Source organism: Eschrichtius robustus, chromosome 2, assembly GCF_028021215.1.
Source record: "Eschrichtius robustus isolate mEscRob2 chromosome 2, mEscRob2.pri, whole genome shotgun sequence".
NCBI lineage: Eukaryota > Metazoa > Chordata > Mammalia > Artiodactyla > Eschrichtiidae > Eschrichtius > Eschrichtius robustus.
Genome location: NC_090825.1, coordinates 57,693,363 through 57,717,119, shown reverse-complemented (window position 1 = coordinate 57,717,119; position 23,757 = coordinate 57,693,363). Strand labels below are relative to the sequence as shown.

The 23,757-nt window shown below is 39.3% G+C and overlaps 1 protein-coding gene across 1 annotated transcript in view; it reads right to left on the bottom strand.

Moving 5' to 3' along the window:
- Positions 1-8,191: 8,191 nt before the first annotated feature.
- ARHGEF28 (Rho guanine nucleotide exchange factor 28) overlaps positions 8,192-23,757 on the bottom strand; it is a 285,463-nt gene continuing 269,897 nt past the window's right edge. The window contains 6 exon segments of the mRNA XM_068535504.1: positions 8,192-8,620; positions 10,419-10,904; positions 16,640-16,687; positions 16,782-16,820; positions 19,783-19,883; positions 22,870-23,001. Coding sequence (XP_068391605.1) covers positions 8,312-8,620; positions 10,419-10,904; positions 16,640-16,687; positions 16,782-16,820; positions 19,783-19,883; positions 22,870-23,001 — 1,115 coding nt within the window. The 3' untranslated portion in view covers positions 8,192-8,311.

Below are 23,757 nucleotides of genomic sequence, written 5' to 3'. Positions count from 1 at the left end.
CACATGGCCATGTGGGGCTATACGTACAATATTCTAAAGGGAAAAATAACTCACATAAGAAGATGCTCTCTAGAGTTGAACAAAGAGTACCTGTAACAAACTGATAAATGAGACTATACATCTGAAAACAAATTTATTTCAACATTAATGAGGAAGAAAAGTTGGCAATTGTTAAAGTCTGCTACCTAGAATCCAGAAAGGTATTCATGGCAAGCAATTTTATAGTTACCCTGACATTTCAGGAATGCCACCTCACATACACCCATCTTACAAAAGTTTTCAAACTCACTCAATCCAGGTAGCTAGCCTGAAGCACTTGCCTAGTCCACATGTATTAACCCCCATCACACCCCACACGTCTGCTGGCTTTCCTCAACCTGTTTCAATGCCTCAGTCAAGTCAAGCTGTGTGACTCAAGCTCATAGTTGCTTTCATTTCTGCTAAAGAGTGTGGACCTTGACTCCTTCATTCATGTCGCAAATTTTTATCAAATGTTCATTAGATGCCAAACACTGTGCACTGTGCTTTGTTAATGGTGATAGAGCAATGAACAAAGGAGATACGTGGAGTGCCCCACTCTCTTGAAGCTTATCCTACAGTGGGACAGGCAGACCTTACATAAATTATTACACATGTCATTAATTCAAATTATGAGAAGTGCTAACAAGGGGTGCTTCCTGGTGATTCTGAGCCTTGATTTTTATCAGTCTATCCAGGACTAACAAGGACAAATAAATTCAGGATAACTGAACTCAAAAAGAGATTAAGGTCATAAACCAGAACACAATTTTTAAATTTAAAGTGAGAAATGGTTTAAACCCAAATATTCCTGTTGGGTGTTCTCAACATTTTCTTTCTGGTAGGAAAGCCTATTCGGGGAACTCAAGTATTATTAGAAGTTTTCCTGGGGATATATTGATATAATGCGACCATTTATGTAATGCAACCCATGAGGGTTGGATGTTCTGTAGATACGGAAGTTCTACATCCCAAGTTGAGATGTTCAGTCTTGTTGCCAAAATATCTCTTACATTTGGTTCTGAAAACATGGTTGACTGATGTAACTTCTTCCTCTTCAGAGAGGAACAAAGGGAAGCAAAATGCTGTGACTTTTTCCCTAAGACAGTTCTGGTGATATACTAACAAACACTTCCTCTTAGACCAATATGGAAAAGTAGTTAACCCTTTATATTCTAATATATTTCCATTCTGAGTAAAAAAATTCCCCAATTTACATATTTTTTAAAAAATCACCTTTGAAACTATTGGCTTCCTACTGACATTTAGGAGACACTTTCATTTCTATCAGCAGGCCACCTCTGAATCACAATTACAATGAATTCTTTCCACCAGGCAGGGATGAAGCTGAAGTTCACCGGATCCCAGAACATGCTTGGCAATTTTTTTTTTTTAAGTTCTGCTAACACTTCCCTCTCTTTTGTACAGATGAGGAAGTAAGGCTTAGGAATCACGCAGCAGCCGTAGGAGCCTGAGTTAGCATTTGAACTGAGGTTCTCTAACATCAAGCCCAGCACTCCAGGCTGGCAGTGCAGGGGAAGATAGCAGGACGGCTGCTTCAGAATCACTTAAAGAAAATGTCAGATACACAGATTTGCAGGCCCAGCCAAGTCCTACCAAATCAGAATCTCTGCACAGAGGAATTCATATTTCTATTGCCTTCTCCCAGAAACCACGGTACACAGCCAGCTACAGTAACCACGGTTCTAGCAGCCAATCCCACCCATGGCATCTCACTTCTCATGAGCCACACAGTTAGAGGGTGGCCCTCCATAACACCATCACAGGATTTGGGGAGCTGGAGTTGGGGGGAGAAGTCTCTCTGGGTTTTAATACACTGGCCTTAACTCCATCCAGTACACTCAACTCCATTTTTCTAAATTCATCTTTTCACAGAGGCTGAATGAATAAAACGTGAAAAAGAAAAGTTGTCTTCTTTGAAAAACAGAGACAGCAACCACTATCTCACAGGATGTTGTAAAGGGCAAATGAGACCATGAATTCGAATGTGTTTTTGAACGGCATGAAGTGCCATATAATATTACATTAACTCACCCAAACGTGAATTAATTGGGATGGAATTTCCAAGCCAAGAGGAATATAAACTCCTCAATTTAAGTGAAAAAGAAAATACAAGTTAGACCATCTATTTTTACAAATAAAGTTTTACTGGAACACAGCTAATCTCATTCTTTTTTTTTTTTTTTAACATCTTGATTGGAGTATAATTGCTTTGCAGTGGTGTGTTAGTTTCTTAATGTACTGTCTACGGCTGATTTACAGCTATAACGGCAGAGTTGACTATATGTGACAAAGACCGGGCCTGAAAAGACTCAAGTATTCACTGTGTGGTCCTTTAAGGAAAAGTCTGCCACACCCTCTGAACCCGATGGTCATATTTTTCTTAGGCAAACATAAAACATCAGTCCTTAGCTGAACACCCCACATTTTAGGCAAGTCCTAAAAATTGAATTTTCACGGTTGGATGGACATGGGGGTGAGAGAGGAGACAGTCCCCAGATTCTGATTTGTGGAAGGCGTGATGTTTTCTTTGCCCACTTTGGATCATTGTACCAGGAGTCACTGAGACTGATAGGAGCATGCCTTATCCTTCAGGTATGTTTGGTACCTAAATGGTTACAAACTTTCCTTGCAAACCCAGCCCTTAATCACTTTGAGAGTAAAGCCGCACTGTACTAGAGAGGTCAAATATGTAACCGATAGACCACATACGTGTGTATGTATATGTATGTATATATGTACTTGTATGTAGGGTGGGGTTTTTTTTTTTTTCAGGATTTAAGCTAAGGATGACCCAAGGTCAGGCCTAACCCCCTGGAATCCTTCATACTGAGTAGGTTCCCACTTTAGCAGCTCGTTCAAACCAAATTGGAAGCTTGGCGGGGATGAACAGCCAGCCACACGGCTGGCTGGCTGCCTCTGAATCCACCCACCTGCTGGTTTTGCTCTCCTGCTGTGTACTGGGCTCTATTCACTAAGGCGGGATGGCCCTGGCCCAGCTGGCTCACATAGCAAACCTGCCCCCAGAGAACTATGCAGTCAGGAAGTTGGCAGTCAGCACCCCTGGCTCACCAGGCTCTACAAGCAAATGGCATGTTTCCCTTTCCTGGTACAAAAATCTGCAAAATCATCTATGCTTGTCAGTGAGAAAAATTAAAATTAAGTCTTTGAGCCCAATTATTTATGCTCTTGTCATGACGCAGATGACCGAGAGCAAGCAGTATTATGATTTCCTTTAAAATGTTAACCAAAGTGATAGCCAAGATTCTAGAAGAAAAGATAAAGAGCTGATCAATGATTTCCCAATTTTGACTTCTACAAACTTCCATAGGTATATCTGCATAATAATTTGATGTCATATGAATATTTTCAACCCTTCAGCTTTGGTTTTATTTAAGCAATCCAAAATAAAGGCATCTAATATTCCCTCCCAATCATAGAGAGAGTTCAAAATTCCCAAAGCTCTTTAATTAAGGTCTAGGTTTGGAAAAATGTCCTAATGAATATATAGACATTTTTCTGCCCTAATTTTTGTATTGACACAGGCTTGATAACAGATACCTATATCTACAAATATAAAGAATATAGATATTTATCACAATTTTACTGTTATGCATTTTTGTAAACAAAGTTTAGTTAACTTCCCTAACCAAGTTAAAAAAAAAAAGCTCAGATTGTTAAATTATAGTTCAAGTTTGGTACATTTTTTAAAAAATTAAAGCTTTCATGGCACCTAAAAATAGCAAAGAGAAAATAATAATTTTATCCTGTGTTAAAGGCTGAATTGTGTCCCCCTCAAATTCATATATTAAAGTCCTAACCACCATTACCTCAAAATATATTTGAAGATAGAGCCTTCAAAGAAGTAATTAAGTGAGGTCATTGAGGTGGGTCCTAATCCAATATGGCTGATGTCCTTTAAGAAGATGAAATTAGGACACAGATTTGCACAGAGGGAAGACCATGTGAAGACAGGGAGAAGACAACCCTCTATAAGCCAAGAAGAGAGGCCTCAGAAAAAGCAACCCTGCCAACACCTTGATCTTTGACTTCCAGCCTCCAGAACTTTATTATGGCAGCTCTAGCAAACTTATACATCCGCATTTTCAAATACTTCTTTGTCACTGAAGTTTATATTATCTAACGCCAGCTTCAGTTTTATAGGAAATTGCCTGTAGGTCTTTAGCAAAGCTTCTTTCCACACAGATTACACAAATAAGGTACCCATTTCTGAATTATAGAATATTTTTAAAACATTAGAAATTATCACATACTCACTTCTTAAAGACTATTACTTAAATACTAACTACAGCATAGCCTTTTATTTGGAAAATTTCTATTCTATTTCCATATGTAAAAAACATGTCATTGAAAGTTTAACGCAGCTGTCTGTATTTTAAAAAATATAACAACATTGCCTAGATGAAGTATTCTGAATACAATGCTTTGAATTTGAAAATATTTTGATGGGCACCAAATTCTAACAAGCAGCAAAGCGAAACACTCTTCTGGAATCGAAACTTGATAAAGTTATTCTTTTTCCAATGTCAACTACTACGTGACTAAGGCATGAAATTTGGTTCTCAATTTAAATTTTATCATATGCATTATAGCAAAACTATGATGCTTTAACTACATTGAAAAGGAACTTTTTAGATAACCTGCAAATATTGAGGTACAGATAAAAATATAACTGAAAAGGGAGACCAAGAAGATTTCAGATTAATTATCATACCAGAAAGTATCTTCTCTGTTGATTAATGAAAAAAAGGCAAATATAAACTAAGAGAGACACTGAGTAAACAGCCCTAGAATTCTAAAGCTAGGAGAGAAAAAAAAGGCACAGAAAGAGTGTTTTTTGTTGGTTTTGCCTTTAAGAAGACTGATAACAGCTGAGCATTTCATCAGGCCAATTACATAGCAATTGTCCTACAGGGACTATATTGTTTAAAGAAATTCAAATTTTCTGTAGCCTTGGCTAGTGTCCCTCAGAGGAGTGCAGATTAAGTTCCTAAACCAACCATCTCTTCCACTATAAATAAAATCAAATACTAATTTGGATCTAATGTTCAAACATCAAGAATTTTGTTCATGAGACAACTTCCAAAACTGGAAAGTAAAGTTCTTTATAAAGTATTACCTTAAAAAATATTTACAAGTAACACAGGGATATTGTTAGGCAACACTAGAGAAACAAATGATCCTTAACAAGATGTGTCTTATGGGAAAAAAGTGAAGCTAAAGGGTATTTATATCTGAAGATCCTCAGAACTCATGCCAGCACTGGCCACCACAGCCCAAATGATTGAGAAATATTTTCCAAATGGTAATATTAAAAAAAGAAGGAGGGGACGAAGACAACAACAAAGAACTGGGCCTTCATCACGAACATCCTGCCAGATATTACAATAGGATTTATTCTAGTTCTACTCCAACTTCTTTTAAAAGGACAATTCAAAACAGCATTCTAGAAATTAACGACGTGCAGTGTAATGGTTCAGAGCATGGGCTCCAGAACCAGTCTTCCCAGTTCCTCTCTGGCTCTGCTATTTACTAGCTCTGTGGCCTTGGACAAGTCACTGAACCTCTCTGTGCCTCAGTTTCCCCCCTCAAATGGAGATAATAACAGAACCATCTCAGTGGATGGTTGTGAGTACTAAATGAATTTCTCCATGTCAAACTTTAGCACAGTGCTTGAAATTTGGCAAGTGTCATATAACTGTCAGTGGCGGCAGTGGTGATGGAGATATTGAAAAACCAACTGGAACACAAAGAGCACAGTAAAATGTCTGGCGAAGCTGGCTTGAACAAACTAAATGAAAATTCCAATCTAGGCAACAGCTAAACACGTTAGAGAATTTTATTTACATACAATTTTTTCCACGAGGCTTACTGTTCCCAAACTTCACATTTCCACTTATCTGAGCTGCTCTTAGGCACCCAGTACAAGACCAGACAAAAGAGCAAAGCATTCTTTAAGGAGCTGCCTGAAAACAGCTGACCTTAGGGCCTACTGATGAAACCAAACCACGGTTAAACACACATTTAACAAAAACACCAGCCAAGAACAGGAGAGGCAAATGTTGTTAGCCAGGGTAGTTGTCACTGATGACCACTCACACAAAGATACAGGAGCAAATGTGAAAGCAGGGGACGTTGACATGGCACCACCCTTGGTTCTAGCACATGGACTGTCCCCCTCTCCACCAGCATAGCCTGGACTGGTTTCTTCTGGCCTCCTCCTGTTCCCCCCTCCCGCCCTCCCACCCCCACCCCCACCCCCTGGCCTACGTGGAGAGCACAGGCAGGGTCTAGTGACGACCACCATCAGTGGCTTATTTTGAGCTACTTTCGATTCTAAGAACCGTGAAAGCTCTGGAGTGGCTTGAACAATTTTATCTGGCCCTGACAACCCTCTTAAGAATATATACCCAATTTTCATTCCACTTCCCTACCACCTCCTCCTAATCTCTGACTTCTCTCTCCTCCAGAAACTGCTTATCACGCTTAAGTAAACAAACGTAAATAAGGTTTTCTGACCAGTTGCAAAACTCCAGCGCTGGACAGCCCACACTGCATTTCTGATCTAATCCCTCCTGCACACACCAGGACGCTCCTGAGAGAGGAAGGCCAGAGTTGATTTTGCTCTCTTCTATCAATGTCCTGCGTGTCCTGGCCTACACTGGACACAACATCTGAAGCTGAAGCACGTTTTCTCAGCATTTCCCTGGGCTATATTTAATTCCTTACATGTGGAGACACTGGTTTTGTATATAATTACTGTTTATTTCCTTAGTACATGTTCTGTCTCCTGCATGCAGGCTGCCAAATGTTTAAAAGCTTTCTACTTTAAAGCACAAGTCAACAGAAAAAGGTAGGAGATACAGAAAAAGCAGAAATACTTCTTTCAAACAAAAGTGTCATGTGGTTTAACTCAAACTGAGTTTCTGAATTACCCCAAAGCCAGTATGCAAAATCACAGTGACAACACAGAAAGCACTGCAGATAGCAACTTAATGAATCCAACACAGCAAAGCAACATGTATCATGAGAAGGTATTCTGCAATATGGTCTCTGTAGTGTTAGGGCTGCAACATAATACATTAAAGGGGTTACACTTTGCTACATTCTGCCCATTTTTTAAACCCCAATTCACTATTCCATTTTTTTCTTTTTTATTTAAGGAATACTTGAAACGATACTTAAAGAACTATTTCATTCTTTCTTATATGCTGACAAGAAATAAGACTATTACAGCAGTGACTGAATAATGTAAAGAATTATCCACCGCTAAGAATCAACATAATTTGGATTAGTAATACATCTACTTTCAGGCAGTATCAGAATTATTACTCTCTAATTCAGAGAAGCTGAACACATTCAAACCTTTTCATTGCTGACGAATTATCCTACTGACAAACTAAGAATAACTATGAAGCATGGAAACCAATCTCTGTCCAGTTCTGAAGATCTCTATACCACTGCTTGTTTCATGTTTCTGAAACATTTTGCTGTCGGTGATTTATTTCCCACCCATGTGGCCAGCCATTTGTTTATTCTATTGCATGCCATCTGTTTTTCGGTAGAGAGGTTTCGAGTTCTTCTCATTCCCTACCTCATATCCCACAGAAAACAATTTATAATAGACATAGATTTAAATCATTTGGATTCATATGGAGTTGGTAACTCGAGCTGCCTTTCATTTATATTTGGCAAATGCTTTAATGGGATTAGCAAATTGTGTCATTATGAGGTACTTATGGAGACACAACACCTTTTTTTTTTTTACAATGACAAATGATGTTAACAGTTTCATTTGGGGTATTTGACGGCAGTACAGAAGATTTTACTAACATTGCAGGAAATTGCCCTGAGAGACAATAAAGCCCTACCACAAACCCTGTCCATATCTTTTATTTCTGAGAGTCAACAAGTATGTGTATCAGGATGTGGCTGGGTCTACAGTGAGGAATAAATATCAAGTTGCTTCATTTTTCAAGGAAAGTTATTATTTAACCCACAGACCTAAAAACCCTGTCTGGTTCTCACATCTCAGTGGCATCCTCTAAGCCCTCCAACCATGGTCTAGTTGTCTCAATACTCACAAGCGATGGCCCCCAGACTTCCCCAAAGAAAAGTTTATGCCACAAACTCCAGCTCATCAGCACCAATTTATTCCCATTCTAGGGCCCACTTTGATTCGCTCTGAAGAAGAGCCAACCATTCAGAAAAACAGCTCCGTGTGGAAACTATACAGATGATGTTTAAAGTATTAATTACCATTTTTACAAGAATCCTTGCTGCTTTGGTGGAGAGGGGGTATCTGATGACAGGACCCAGCGGCTATCCACAGTTCATGGCTGACGTCCAAGGGCTGAGAAATGTTCATCTTGAGGTCTACTTGATTTTCACTAGTCCTTACCAAATCGGAATGAGATATACTTGGGGGGTAAGTGGCATCCTGATGGATATCTGCTGGAGTCGGTTTGTTCAAAGTGTTAAGTGACATTTGCACTAAAGCTTCATTGATGAAGAATGAATTTTCATGACATAAACCCTCAGATTGATTAAGTTCCATTACCTGTGTAAGAAAAAAGAAAAAACACAATAATTCTTCCAGCAATTTGCACCAGTTTTATAAAGTATTTATTCCTAACAGAATTTAGCAATCAAGATTTTAATGAGTGAGGTGGAGAAGGATATTTACAAGATTTTAATGAGTGAGGTCGAGAAGGCTATTACCCTTGACTCCCTCCTCCCATCCCCTTTTAATGAGCTAGTACCAAAAACTTCAATTGGCAACGCACAGCATATCTTAAAAGAAATGAAAATCAAATGAAAAGACAAGTGCAGCTGTGTGCTCACTGCCGTTAAAGTGTTTCTACTTTAAGGGAATAGCATTTTCACTTTCGCTAAATAAAAGTTGAAGACATTCATGTATACATAAAGTATACATGAATGTATACTTAAGTTGAAGACATTCATGTATACATACAGTATACATGAATTATTTGCAATAAATATAATTTAGCCAACTTGAAAGGAAAGTCAGATATAACACAGATCATTCTTAGAAGCTTGTCAACTTTTACAACTTTACGTACAGTATTTACAATAGCCAGGACATGGAAGCAACCTAAATGTCCATCGACAGATGAATGGATAAAGAAGATGTGGCACATATATACAATGGAATATTACTCAGCCATAAAAAGGAATGAAACTGAGTTATTTGTAGTGAGGTGGATGGACCTAGAGTCTGTCATACAGAGTGAAGTAAGTCAGAAAGAGAAAAACAAATACTGTATGTTAACGCACATATATGGAATCTAAAAAAAACGGTACTGATGAACCTAGCAGCAGGACAGGAATAAAGACACAGACGTAGAGAACGGACTTGAGGACACGGGGAGGGGGAAGGGTAAGCTGGGACAAAGTGAGAGAGTAGCACTGACATATATACACTACCAAATGTAAAATAGCTAGCTAGTGGGAAGCAGCTGCATAGCACAGGGAGATCAGCTCGGTGCTTTGTGACCACCTAGAGGGGTGGGATAGGGAGGATGGGAGGGAGGCTCAAGAGGGAGGGGATATGGGGATATATGTATACTTATAGCTGATTCACTGTATTGTACAACAGAAACGAACACAACTTTGTAAAGCAATTATATTCCAATAAAGATATAAAAACATATATAAAAAAATAAAAAGTATCTATGGGCACATAGTACAGAAAAGTAAACTCTTGGAACAAATGGAATTGTCAAGCATGGTTAGAGTGGGTGCAAAATGAAACACGGAACTTTTCGAAAGGTTTTATCCTGCCCAAAGATTAATTAGTATACTACTTATGTTAACTGTCATTAGTGAAATGGATTTTGAATTTATGAGGTCAAATTTACAAAAAGAGAATAAGCTTGGAATAACGGAATAGTAGTGTACTTGTTAAATTCAGTACCTACGAACATTAATAGCTTAACTGATCTGCTGAAAGGTAAATCTATACAGAGCTCTGAAGACTGGAGCATATACAGGGGAGCTTGAACTACAGCATGCTCACGGTGAGTGTGCCTCCAGGGTAAAGCTCGCCTCACTGGTGCAACTCTATTCTGTTATTTCTTCCCTCGGGTAAGGGGGTCTCAGAGTACAATGAACCCATGATCCAGCAGCACCCAGACCTTTCACGTGTCCATACTTCAAGTCAAGGTGCATATGTATTGCCTCTAAAGGGTCCCAGCTTTTGTTACCTACACACCGAGTAACTCTTGTGAGCTCTCACACAAGCAGCAAAAAAGACAGACGTGTGGTCAGTGGCTCCAGAACCACCACGACCACAGCCGTCTCACACGCTGCTTCCGCCAGCACAGGGAGACCCGTACCTCCACGCCTCCTCGAGGCAACACTGCGGGAAGGCTCCTCTGCCGGCTGTGCTTCCAGCCACGCAGCAGGCTCTTCTGGGCCCGCATCCTCTCCCTCTCCCTCTCCACCAGGCGCTGGCCCTCCCGCAGCCGCTCCAGGCTCTGCTGGTACTCCTGGAGCTGCAGGTCCAGCTCCCCCCGGCTCCTCAGCAGCAGCTCCTCCTGCACCTGGCACTCCCTCTCGCGCTCCTGCAGCCGGCTGGCCTGGGCCTCCTGCTCTCGCTGCTGCTGGTCGCACCTGCGGCGCCAGCGCTGCTGGTCCTGCTGGAACTGATGCTGCAGCTTGTGGAGGTTGGCCAGCTCCTCCCGCCGCTTCTCCAGGCCTCGGTGCTTCTCCTGGTCCTGAAAGGGGCTGCCTCGGAAAGAGGGGCCGGGGGACAGGCCCTCCTGCTGCTGGAGAGCCAGCCTGTGGATCTCAATGTGGCTATCCTGAACGGTCAAGGCGGCCTGTCCGAGCAGAGGGCAGAAAAAGCAAAGGCGTCCATACCGTGTGCACCTTGGGTTGGAACCACCTCAAAAGCATGACCAAATTACTTTCTCTGAATATTTCCGTCCTTGTTCTAAGTTACCTCCTGAGACTGACCTTGGCACTTCAAATAGGCTTGTCTGCATTTCCTTAGTGGTATGGCCTGGAATTTATACACAAAAGAAATAAAGCACAGAAGCAATACTCATCCCCTCTTTTGGACATGTGGTTTGTTGCTGGTTGTTGGATAATATTTAAGCAAGTGTTCTAAATAAGAATTCAGGACCTAAATTCACAGGACTCTGCATTCCTGTGCTATGCCTCATTCTCTTTCTGAGGTCTTGACAGTCAGTAATTCAGGAGAATTTAAGAATCTATATAAATCTGGTAGTACCCTTTGAGTCTCAAACCAGAAATTACTTAAGCTATATGACATACATGAAGACATAAAAATAAAAGTCAACTACTTGGAAGCTTTGCTAAATAACCTTTTTTATAATATAATGCCCGAGAATAGCAGTTAATATCATATTTAGGAGATGTATAAATGGTAAAGCTAGATGTATAAATGGTAAAGCTAGTCTCATTACTGTTATTTCTTTGTATTATAGCAGGAAGGTCATGCACAAAACACTAAGCTGAAATTCATTTGTTTAATGGAGTGCTAAAAGGAGGCTGGACTGCTTCAGGGGACGTAGATACTCTAAAACCCAGAGGACATTACCAACCAGGGACACAGATACTCTAAAACCCAGAGGACATTACCAACCAGATTAAAAAACCATTTTGAGTTACGGCATCTGCCTACGAAAAGTTTGGCAGTATCACAGGAAATAACTGCCAAGTTTTGGAAGGATTCCACAAAACAAAACAAAAAAATATCTGTAAATGCCCCTGGAAGCTTTTAATTTTAAAAGTCCCCAATGAAAGCACAAAGAAACAGAAAAGGGACAAATTGAAAATGGCCACATACTGGGTATGTGTGTGTATGTTGTGACTCGTTATGAGAAATTATTACTCTCCTAGGGATAAATTCTCATTTTTCTTTCCTAAAAATTTAAAAAGCTGTCCATGTAACAGATGCTGGGAAGATGGGGATGTGACCATTAGCTATTTGTTAACTCAGCACTTTCCCACGCTTCTGAAGGTTAAAGAACTAAATAAGGTATATTTTAAATTGGTATTTGTCTTGGAGTAAGACTCAAAAATGTATTCAATGGGGCCTTTTGAAATAAACTTCATGTTTTTAAATTTGAAAATCAATTCAAAAAATTTCAAATTCACATGAATATTTGATTAATGTCTTTTAGCAGTTATTATAAAGAAAACAATGATACCATTGAGAATAGGTACTAATAACTTTGATATTTCAATATGAAATAATAAGCCATTCAGGACTCTGCTGACCTGGCTAAAGCAAACTGTAGACTGCACATCACCACTTAATTCTAACAAATCCTAAGGGCATCATCAGAGTAAAACAAACAAACAAAAACTCCAACATTTTATATGCCAAAACTGCTATAGGCAATGGTAACTCTCATGTAAGGATTACAATTAGATTAATTAAATGCTACCATGAAGTATTCTTCATATATATTTAACATTTGGGATAAGACTACTCCCTTCTGTAGCAGAGAGGTGAAATTTGAAGATTGGATATTCATCTTCACATTTAAAGTTTACATTTACATTTAGGACAGAGAATAACACTTGCTTTTCAAGTTTAGGAAAATTCCCAATTCACTCTCTCTCCTTTTCTTTTTTTAATTATATTGAAGTATAGTTGATTTACAATGTTGTGTTAATTTCTGCTGTACAGCAAAGTGATTCAGTTATACATGTATATTCCCTCTCAATTTTTCACAGCTGAACTGTGTCCTTTCCTTTCTGCCTTGCCTATACCTCATCTCTAACTCTATTCTTCTAACATAGGATCAAATTTCATTTTCATCCGATTCAAAAATCCTTTGTAAAAACTTTAATCATGCATAAAACATTCAGCTTCAAAAGAGATGACTGTACCATGAACAGAAATCTTTGAGAGCCCATATCCTTAGACTAGCTCAAAAGCTTTGGTTAAGAGAACCCACTATAGAATTTGGTATTTGCTTCAGTGTTGCAAAAACTAGGTCATTTAGGTCATCCAGCTTTTCTGAACCTTGAATCCACAGAGGGCTGCATTCAAGGTTGAAAAGAGGAGATGTGACCTTGTGAGTGTTTTCATCAGGCAACACAAGCTGGGACACTCAATGTTTTCATCTCCCAAAAGCTAATGAACTGCACGCAAACTATACCCCTTCTCGGTTAAAGTTTAAAAGAAAGAGTATTTGTTTTACATGAGAAATTAATCTCTAAGAACATCTACCCCAGACCAGTATATCTAATATAAGACACTAAAGGCATTCCCACTAAATCTTGAATAAGACAAGGATGCTTACTATTGCCACTATTATTTAAGACATTTCAGAATTTCTAGCCAAAGCAGTAAGCCAAGAAAATGAAATTGATCTAATTATTGAAGAGTTGCCAAAATACCACTACTTTCAATTTTTTACTTTCTACTTGGAATACTCCAAAGAATCAACAGAAAAACTATTAAAACAAAAAAACAAAAATTCAATGAGTTGGCCAGTTAAAAAATATATAAAAAACCAATACCTGTATTTATACCAGCAACCAACATTGGGGAAACAGAATGAAAAAAAAAAAAAAATTCCATTCACAATAGGAACAAAGAGACAAAAATATCCAGGAATAAACTTAGCAGAAAAAAAAGTACCTACATGAAGACAATTACAAAGCTTTCCAGCAGAACATAAAATAACATGTTCTCAGACAAGAGAACCAATTATTGCAAAAGTGTCAATTCTCCCCAATTTAATTCATAAATATAGTAATATTTTAATTTAACTGTCTCAGTAGAAGATTAAGAAATTTATCAGAGTGATTCAAAACTCTTATGAAAGAACATACAGACAAACATGGAAAATAATAAGAGGAGACTGTCATGCATGCAAATGTAATCCAAAACTTTAGTAATTAAGATAGTGGTACTAGATCAAGAATAGGAAGATGATCAATAGAACATAAAAGAAGTCTTGATGTAAAGTATTAATGAGAAAACAGCAAATGTAGCATGATATTTTTTTCTGGTGAAAACTTAAAATCAGACTTTTATTTTCCTTATTTTCTTTTAATATTCAATAGGTATAAGATATGAAATATGAATGACAATAAACCAGTGGGGAAAAAAGTTTAATTTCAGTAGTAACCAAAAAAATGCAAATTAAGATCATGAGCTAACTTGACCTATTTTCAAATAGAAATTTCCATTACTTCAACATTTTCAAATTGGCAAAAAGTTGTCCATATTACCCTATTGTAAACTTTTCCAGGTCTACGTAATCTAGTCCATGTCCCCTTTTTCTTGCTGACAATGATTTTTTTCATGCCTTTTTCTTTTTTTCTCATTAGCATCAATATGAGGTTTTAAAAATTTTACTAATGTCCTAAAAGAAACAATATCTGAATTTTATTGATCTTCTCTATTATTTATTTTCTATATAATTTATGCTAACTTTATTTCTTCCTTCCCTCTACTTTCTTTGGATTTTATTTTGTTGTTTTTTAACTTTTTGAGATAGATGCATAACTCATTGACTTTTAGCTTTTCTTCTTTTTGAATATGTGCTTTTTAAAGCTCTAAATTTTCTCTAAGCGGGCTTCCCTGGTGGCGCAGTGGTTGAGAATCTGCCTGCCAATGCAGGGGACACGGGTTCGAGCCCTGGTCTGGGAAGATCCCACATGCCACGGAGCAACTAAGCCCGTGAGCCACAACTGCTGAGCCTGCGCGTCTGGAGCCTGTGCTCCGCAACGGGAGAGGCCGCGACAGTGAGAGGCCCGCGCACCGCGATGAAGAGTGGCCCCCGCTTGCCACAGCTGGAGAAAGCCCTCGCACAGAAACGAAGACCCAACACAGCCAAATAAATAAATAAATAAATAAATAAATTTATATAAATTTTCTCTAAGCATGACTCTAACTGTATCCTACATACTTTAATACTTAGTAATTTTATTATCCTTCAGATAAAACTATTTTATAATCTTCAATATATTCTCTTCATTGAGTCCTGATTTACTTAAGCATATATTTTCTTAATTTCTAAATCAACAGGGATATTCCAGTAGAATATTTGATACTGGTTTCTAAATTAATTGCACTGTGACCCTAGAATATACTTTGTATGATTTTAGTTGCTTGAAATTTGTAGAACCTTACTTTGTGGTCCATAATATGGTAAGTTTTTGAAATGTTCCAGGTGTACTTAAAAAGAATGTATATTATTCAGTTTTTGTGTGTATTATTTTATGCATGTTAATTAGGTCAAGTTTACTCTTCCTGTTATTCCACTGTATCCTAACTGATTTTCTGTTTGCTTTTATTATAAAGAGAAATGTGTTATAATCTAAAAAAAAAAAAACACTTAAAATCAGACTTTTATTTTCCTTATTTTCTTTTAATATTAAACAGGTATAAGATATGAAATATGAATGACAATAAACCAGTGGGGAAAAACGTTTAATTTCAGTAGTAACCAAAAAAATGCAAATTAAGATCATGAGCTAACTTGACCTATTTTCAAATGGAGGACAAGTAGAGAGGGGTGCTGATTATTTTGGCAATGTCTATCAAAAACCTCAAAAAATAATTTCAGTAATTTATCCTAAGGAAACACTCACATATGTTCAAAGAGATCAGTACACAAGGATGTGTGCTCGACTGTTATTAACACAAAAGTATAAACTATGAGGAATGGATAAATTCTATAGATCTGAATATTATTCAACCATTAAAAATCGTGCTATAGAGACAAGTGATGACATAGAAAGGTACAGGTTCCAAGAGTATGTATAAAATGGTTCAAAAAACTAGAGAGATACATACCCCCATGACAACAGTAATTCTCTCACAAAATCACAAGTCATTTTACTTTATTTACCTGTATCAAGATTTTCTATAAATTTGTCTATAAACATTGCTTTCACATCGCTTTAAAATGTTTTTTAACTCACAAATTAAGCAACTGGATGTATTCAGCCTTTCTTGGGCACGACCTAAGGGATCATCCAGCCTTAGAGTTCTCATTTTCACAATGCCTGTCTTTCCTGGACAGACAGTGAGCCGTCTGATGGTAGACTTTGTGGACCACTTGCCCTTGTGTGCTTGGCCCTCATCATGGTGCCAGGCCCAGAGAGGGAACTCAATAAATGTTAGGTGGATGAACCAAGAAAACAATGAAAGAGCATATGAATTATTTAACTGCCCCAAAGGCCTAAGGCCACATGTGGAAGTGAAAAAGTTTAGGTGTGAATTTAAGTTTTCACCAGAAAATGTGAAGTCATGCTATACTCACCTAAGAAAGAGATTCATTGTAAACTTCAAGCCAGATCATACTCATCAATATTTTTTAAAGATATGAACTGTTTTATGGTTTCAGAGAAGAATGGTATAAACTGTAGTAGTGATGATGCCTTGTGATTACAAAACCAGGTGAAGTTCAAAGCATCTAGCTGAGTTACACTTGGGGTGAGGCTTGGTGTTCTTTTAAGATCATTCACTACCTCTCAAATGTTCTAATTTTTAAAGTCCAGGACTCATCGAATAAAGTGAATTGCATGAAGAGAAACATTCACAGGGTCAAAGCATAGTTACCTGAAGGCTATATAAGAGACGGGTTAAATTCTGTATCGCTTGTATAATCTGAAAAATAAGATTGTGAGTGTCAAATTTTTGAAAATGCATTCATTATCCACAGACAAAGGATGGTGACATATTTAAGGTATGCAGAGCTCACCTCTGACTGTGAAGAACCTGGGAAACTTCTATATTCCACCTAAAATACATAAAAACATAAGAAAATGAACACACTCTACTCTTGAAAAGCTGCACTGTAGTGTTCCACAGTATATGACCTCAGGGAAATCACTTCTCTCTCTCTCTCTAAACTCTTCCATAGTGACTGTTTCCTCCCAGAAATCAAAGCCTGTAGAATTAAACCACCACTTGATGAGAGAGAACCCCCTCTGTGCAGACTTGGTACCTGAGATGCATGGCAACTTTCCACCCAGCCATCCCTTAAAACACCCAGGGAAGATGGTCAAGGAGCGCTGCAGGCTCTAAGTGACAATGTTTACCTCGTGCAAACCGTCTTGTAAATGGAGCTCTCTGCGCCCAGGCTGAATTTGTCTCCTGGGCCCAGCTTCCATCCTGGAGGCCAGATCTGGAAGCTAGCGATCATCACGCCTGGTCTCTAACTCACTTTGAGATTTACAAAGCCACAATAGACAGTGGTTGGGAGGAGAAACCAGACCCAGAGGCAGCCCAAAGGAGAGCGCTCCGCTGGCCAGCTCCAGATCCTCCCTCTCAGAGCTCACTGGGCCCATGCATGAGCGCCTTAGCAGAAGCCCTGTCAGCAGAGGCCTTGAATGAGGCCACAGGAGACCATGTGCTCCCAGGGGATGCATCTCTACCTCACTCATTGCCTCTCCACTGCACACATTGGGGGCACATGTGGATAGTGAGGGTTTCCAGTTTTCAGAATTCAACATTTGTCTATTTGTTTATTGTCCCTTTTCTCTCATCAGGATGTAAGCCAACGAGTAGCAAGATTTCATCTGTGTATTCAGTACTGTACCTGCAAACCTAAAAACGCTGCCTGGCGTGTAATGGACACGCACACTCCATTCTATAGATAAAAAGTGAGGAGCCACTAGGCCCTCCACACCTCACGCTATGGGGATCATCAGATTCCCTGCCCTCCTACAGTCTCCTGCACGCCACTTGTGGTCTTGTCTGAGCAGCTTTAAATGGAAACCTCAGGAAATGGTTCTCAGGTAACCTGAGACTTGTTCAGTTCAGTTAGTTCAGTCTGATGGGGCCATGATAAGCTAGCCAGGTCTTTTCTTCCCGCCCCTCACCCGTCCCCGACACTGCCCACGAAAGACGTCATTACTAAGCAGCACCTCCAACAGGGGAAGGACAAACGATGGGAAAGGAGACGAAGTTCAGTCATTAGATCTGCGCCCAACCCTCAGGAAGATAACCGGGGCTGAGAACCCCTGTTCCGTAGTGAGTTCTGGAGTTCTCTCTGCTCTTCTGGTTCTGTCCTTGCTCCACATTCCACTGCTTTTGTAATAAAAAGATTGTATGGGATATAATTTTTATATTCTACGCACATAAGAAACATAGAAATGAGCTGGATTGTGCTACCTGTAGTTACTTATTCCCAAGATCCAATTGGTTTGATACCAGGCAGGAAGTTTGAACACCTTTTCAATGGAGTTCGTCTGCCACCTTGTGGTGAATGTGCATAGCTGCAGTAGGTGCTTTACACACAGGATATTTTGCCATTTGGGTTACGAAATCAGTAATTTTGAAAAATCCTTTCAGAAATGCTTTCTTTTTTTTTTTTTTTTTTTTTTACCTTACCATATTAAGAAAGATAATTACAAAATACCCATCATATGCTTCTTTAAAGTGTGATTTCAAATGATCCTGCCCTGTATGTCAGTTCATTTCGTTTCTCAAAATGCCTTATGAATGGCAACATTTTCCAGGTAGGTTCATCCAAAGAGGACCCTGAACACTTAACCTCTTACCTGTCACTGAATCATGGAAGGGGAGGGCTTTAGGGGTGGGAGCCACCTCAGCTTTCCATTCAAGAGAAAGCTGTTCCTACTCAACCCTCCCCCAAATTCCCCCCTCTAGTAACATAAAAGCAGCTGGAAGCTACAGACTTGAAAGTGAAGTCTGCCCTGAAAAGGATGGAAAAGCAGGAATGTTTTAAGAAGAAATAAGTTAGAAAGCTCACAGTCAGAGTAAGTGGAGTAAACTCTAACGACTATTTTCATTTTGGCCTATGAAGTTTAAAAAAAACACTAAATCACAGCCATCTTTTCTATGGCTCTTAAAATATCTTTGGTTTCTCAGTCATATGTAATATATACAAAAATATATATGATATACAAAACATTACATAAAGATCTGACAGATGTCATCTTCCCACATTAACACACAGTGGTATCTGGTAATGTGCCTAATTCGATTTTAGATAAAGTTAAACTCTTGAGCCCCAGATGATCCTGGGAAGGCCCACTAGCCACTTCCCAGAATCGTATTCTTATTCCCTCTCTCTCTCTGACATCTCAGTTTCATTTGATGTTAATAGAAAATTTCATGCATTTAATGTTTAAAAGAGTGTGTTATAACCTATGTGTATAGTACGTAAAAAAAAGAAGAGGCGTTTGGAATCACTTTGCCCCAGAGCAGAAATTGGTTAGGTTGATTACAAGTCTATCAATCACAAAAAGGCAGGTGACAACAGGGGTGCTGACAGGAAAACAATCGTAAAGGAGAGGAAGGTAAAAGAAAGTGAAGAAGCCAGAATACTCCAAAGTCAAAATTGTTTCTGCCACTTTAGCACCACTTGGTTGCCTAAGGGTCTGGATGCCCAGGACCACCTCTCAGCCAAGAGTTACTGTATGTAGTGGGTGAAAAGCTCGAGGTTTGCAGGGCGGAAAGTGAGACCAGAAGCAAAAGCGCAGACACACAAATAAACATTTGAGTTTTAAATCTTTTTAATAACTTTTCATTTGTTTCTTGGTTTACACCTACACGATATCAGAAAAGCAAGAACATTTTAAGAAAAAAGTTGGAAAGTTTAAGTACGAATACTGAAATTGAGAACAATGCAGGAAAACACTTGCGGACTATTCACTGCCGTGGACACACCAGGAGCTGAGGTTTTATTACACAAAGTAACCGGTGCTGTTTACTAACAAATCAGTTCACAATACCTTCTCCCCCGCATCAGAGACCGCCAGGTCGGTTCCCACACCCTGGGTCCCAGGATCCACATCCCAACAGCCTCTTCCTCCTGTCCCTTCTGTGACTAGTGCTGGAAGCACGCCATTGAGACAGAAACAAAAAGGACATCATCAAACATCAGCCAGTAGACTGGGTTCTTTGTACTCAGCTGACACATATTCCAAGATAAGAAACATCACAACATCACATGTATAGAATATTCTTATAAGAGGTGCTAAAAAAGTACAGAGCAAAGTGCAGAGTCCCTGCCCCCAGGGAGCTTACACACTAGTAGATGCCAAACTGACCCACAGCATCCATTGTCACCCATCTTTTTACTTTTCTTTCTTTCTAGCGGAGAGATGTTTGTGGTACCAAAAGGGTAGGATTCTGCATCTCACTTTCACTTAATAGGAAAAGCCGCCTGGGGAGGGTTAAATTGAAAACAGGCACCATAGAAGAAAATCAAGGGCTGGCAGGCCAGGTCTAAGGAGACAGGTCTGGGAAAGGCTCCCTTAGGGCCGGTACAAGAGCAGCAGACCGTAAACAAGGTTAGAAGGGAGGCATCCAATGGCAGGAATGAAACATCTTTCTAAGCAGGTGAAGACGGCTCATACTTTATGAGCTCAGAGTCATACAAACTGAGAAGCTGTCCTCATCTCCAAATAACTTAATTTTTAAAATAATTTCCAAGTGTGTTTTTTCCCTCACAATTCTGACTTATGCTGTAAATTCACAAATACTGTAAATACTGTATATTTAACATATGAAAACACAGACATATTTCTAGTCCAGAGATATGTTTAAGTACCAAATACAGATTTCACGCCATCCATTAAATCTCCATTGGTGGGATTTTATTTCTTTACCCACGTGAACTCAGTTAAAATTTATACCATGCTCACCTTGCACATATTAAAACTAGACTTTCCAAAGCCCTTTCACACACAGAGCCTCATTGGAACCATGTCCAATCAGGACCCTGGTGAAATAGATATTCGCTTTGTGACAGTGCTATCTTGAAACTTCATTACTGATGAAGGAAATACTTTTTTTTTTCTTTATTTAAATTAATTAGAAAACACTTTGGTCTTTGGGAAATGACAGTCCTCTGAGATTCCAAAGGCCTCTTTTATTACAAAGACGTTTTTGTTTAAGCCGAAATAGCTCCAAATTATATCAACTAAAAATTAAGTTCATTTTGCCCAAGCTAGTCAACACTTTTTCACTACAGCAAACAAACATTTTATAGAGATTTTTCTGTCACTCAAAAAACAGTTGGACTCTTGGGTACTATTCTTAACTCTTAGAGAGATGCCAAAAGCACTACCAGAGAATTAGCCATTCTCTCTTCCCCCCAATAGATAGGAGGACCATCAGATGGGAAAGGAAGCTGATGATGAGCCAAACGAAGGCAGCAGAGTGGGATGGATCGGGTCCCTCTGCTCCTGTATCCTATTTCACAATTTCATCATTTCACAGGAAGTAGATTATACCTGTCCACCTGATTAGGTATTTCAAGGACTAAAAACAGAGGGCCTTGCTTGGTCTGTAAGCTCAGACTGACAGGGGCCTGACTTAGAAGGACCCAGTCCTCGCAGTCAATCGTAGAACCAAACCATCCAGTTACAGACCTTCGTTCAGGACAGTGCTTTTCACCCTCATCAACTCTATAAAGAGAATCAAACTCTTGTAGCACCGTGTTCCAATCCAGCCCAGCACTACACCCCAGCACAAGACTAAACCAGTACAAGACCCCACCAACCTTCCCCTCCTCTACGTGAACCCTGACTTCAGGCCACTGTAAACAGCCCCTCGATGGTTCTAGCAGATGTCAGGGGAGATGTGGATACAGACAGGGAGAGCCTCCACTGCCTGGTCGGACAGGAGGTAGGTGCGGCCCGTGCTCTGAGCAGCTGCAGGAGCTGAGCGGAGCCGGTCCAGCTGTCCCCGGGCTGAGGCTGACAGTGGCAGATCCCTGCACCTATTTTTAGCTAGAACTTCCTCAACGGCATAATGAGGCTCTTCTTTAAAAAGGAAATCACCTGGGGCAGTACAACTCCCCTGACAAATCTGGGCTGTGTCGAAATGAAAAACACATGTGCACATTCTGAAGCTAGAAACCCAGGATTAGATAAAGTAGAACTTAAGAATAATTATTAGCTCTGGTTTAAAAAAAGAATGTATAGAATTTTAAAGCTATACTGCTTCCATGTATCTTAATTAACCAAGGGATGCTGTTAAAGAAATTCTAAGACAATTTAATCCTCCAATCTCTAGCTACTAAAGACATTTTATCTTGTGCACAGAAGACCGGGTGGAAGTAAGGTTTTTAATCACCAGGACATAATGAAAACTATATCCCTTATGGTCCTATCTCAGAAACCTCTAGGGAACTAAATAATTAGCTCACAACTATACATATAATTCGGTTCTGAGAAATTACCTAAATCGATTCACCACATTCTATTTTTCTGTATTTAAAATCTACTGAAACATTGTTTAATAAATGAATTCTGACCTCAACTAAAGTGCATGACAACAGTGATCAAGAATCTTCCGGCATTTCTGCCTTTAACCCCAACACCAAACCTCATGTGTGTGTGTGTCTGTCTGTCTCTGTGTCTGTGCATGTGCATGTGTACATATATGCATTAGATTCTAGTTTTCTGAGTTATGTTTTCTGAGTTGACGATATGAAATTAAGGTAAAGGACTTACTCTTTAATGAACTGCAGGGACCCTTTTCCAAAAAACCAAAAAGTGTAAAAGATCTTTCAAGACTGTATTCAGTAAGTCATAGCAAATACAAGGCAGGGTAGGGTTTGGACAAAGTATACAGCGTCCCTGGGTAATGGCAGTATAACCTACAAACTATTCTTTAAGTCCTTGTCCTTGGAACACCAGTGTCACTTCTATAGGTAAAGGAGGCTAGCATATTTATTCTCAGGTTCTTTTCAAAAGAATACACTCAGTACCCTTCAAATCAGGACAGAGTTACTGCCTTCATTTTATGTGCCCACTATATGCTCCAGGGACTGTGCCCAGGCTCACTGCAAAGGCTACATGCTCACTTACAAGCAGTAGGCGATCCGGGTGCATCCCGAGAACTGAACACATCCTGCAAAGCAGGTTCTCCACATCCTTCCTTGGGTGACTGACACACATCGCTCATCTGGGAGGCCTTCACTGCAACTTGCAGGCTCTCGGCTAAGGAGAAGGAGGAAAACAAAAGTAAATTAAAAAATATATATGTGTGTGTGTGTATATATATATATATATATATACACACACATACATACATATACATAGTTCAGGGGTTGGCAAACTATTTGATCTACATCTGTTTTCATATGGGCCAGGAGCTAAAAATGGCTTTTACCTTTTTAAAGCATTGTTAAAATACACACACATGCACAAAGAAGATTGTGTTCCCCAAACTGTATATGGCCTGCAGAACCTAAAATATTTACTATCTGGCCCTATACAGAAAAAGTTTACCAACCCACAACCTAGACCAATACTTTTAGCATAACTTTATGATAGATAATTAATTCAATGAAAAAACAAACAGTATAAAAATAACTCAAATGCAACTTCCAGTAAATTAGTATGCTAAAAAAACTTCCTGAAATCAATTAATTTAAATATGATATTAGGCATTAGGATTTTATTTTTTATTATTTATTTAGCTGCACCGGGTCTTAGTTCCGGCACGCAGGATCTTCCTTGCCGCGTGCAGGATCTTTAGTTGCAGCATGCAAACTCTTAGTTGCGGTATGTGGGATCTAGTTCCCTGACCAGGGATTGAACCCGGGCCCCCTGCACTGGGAGGGCAGTCTTAACCACCGGACCACCAGGGAAGTCCCCAGGCATTAGGATTTCAAAACTTGCTACTCAGAAATATTAGTTATTCTTCAAAAGAGTATTTCCCCAAATGTGCCTTAAATAACATACGGATTCCCA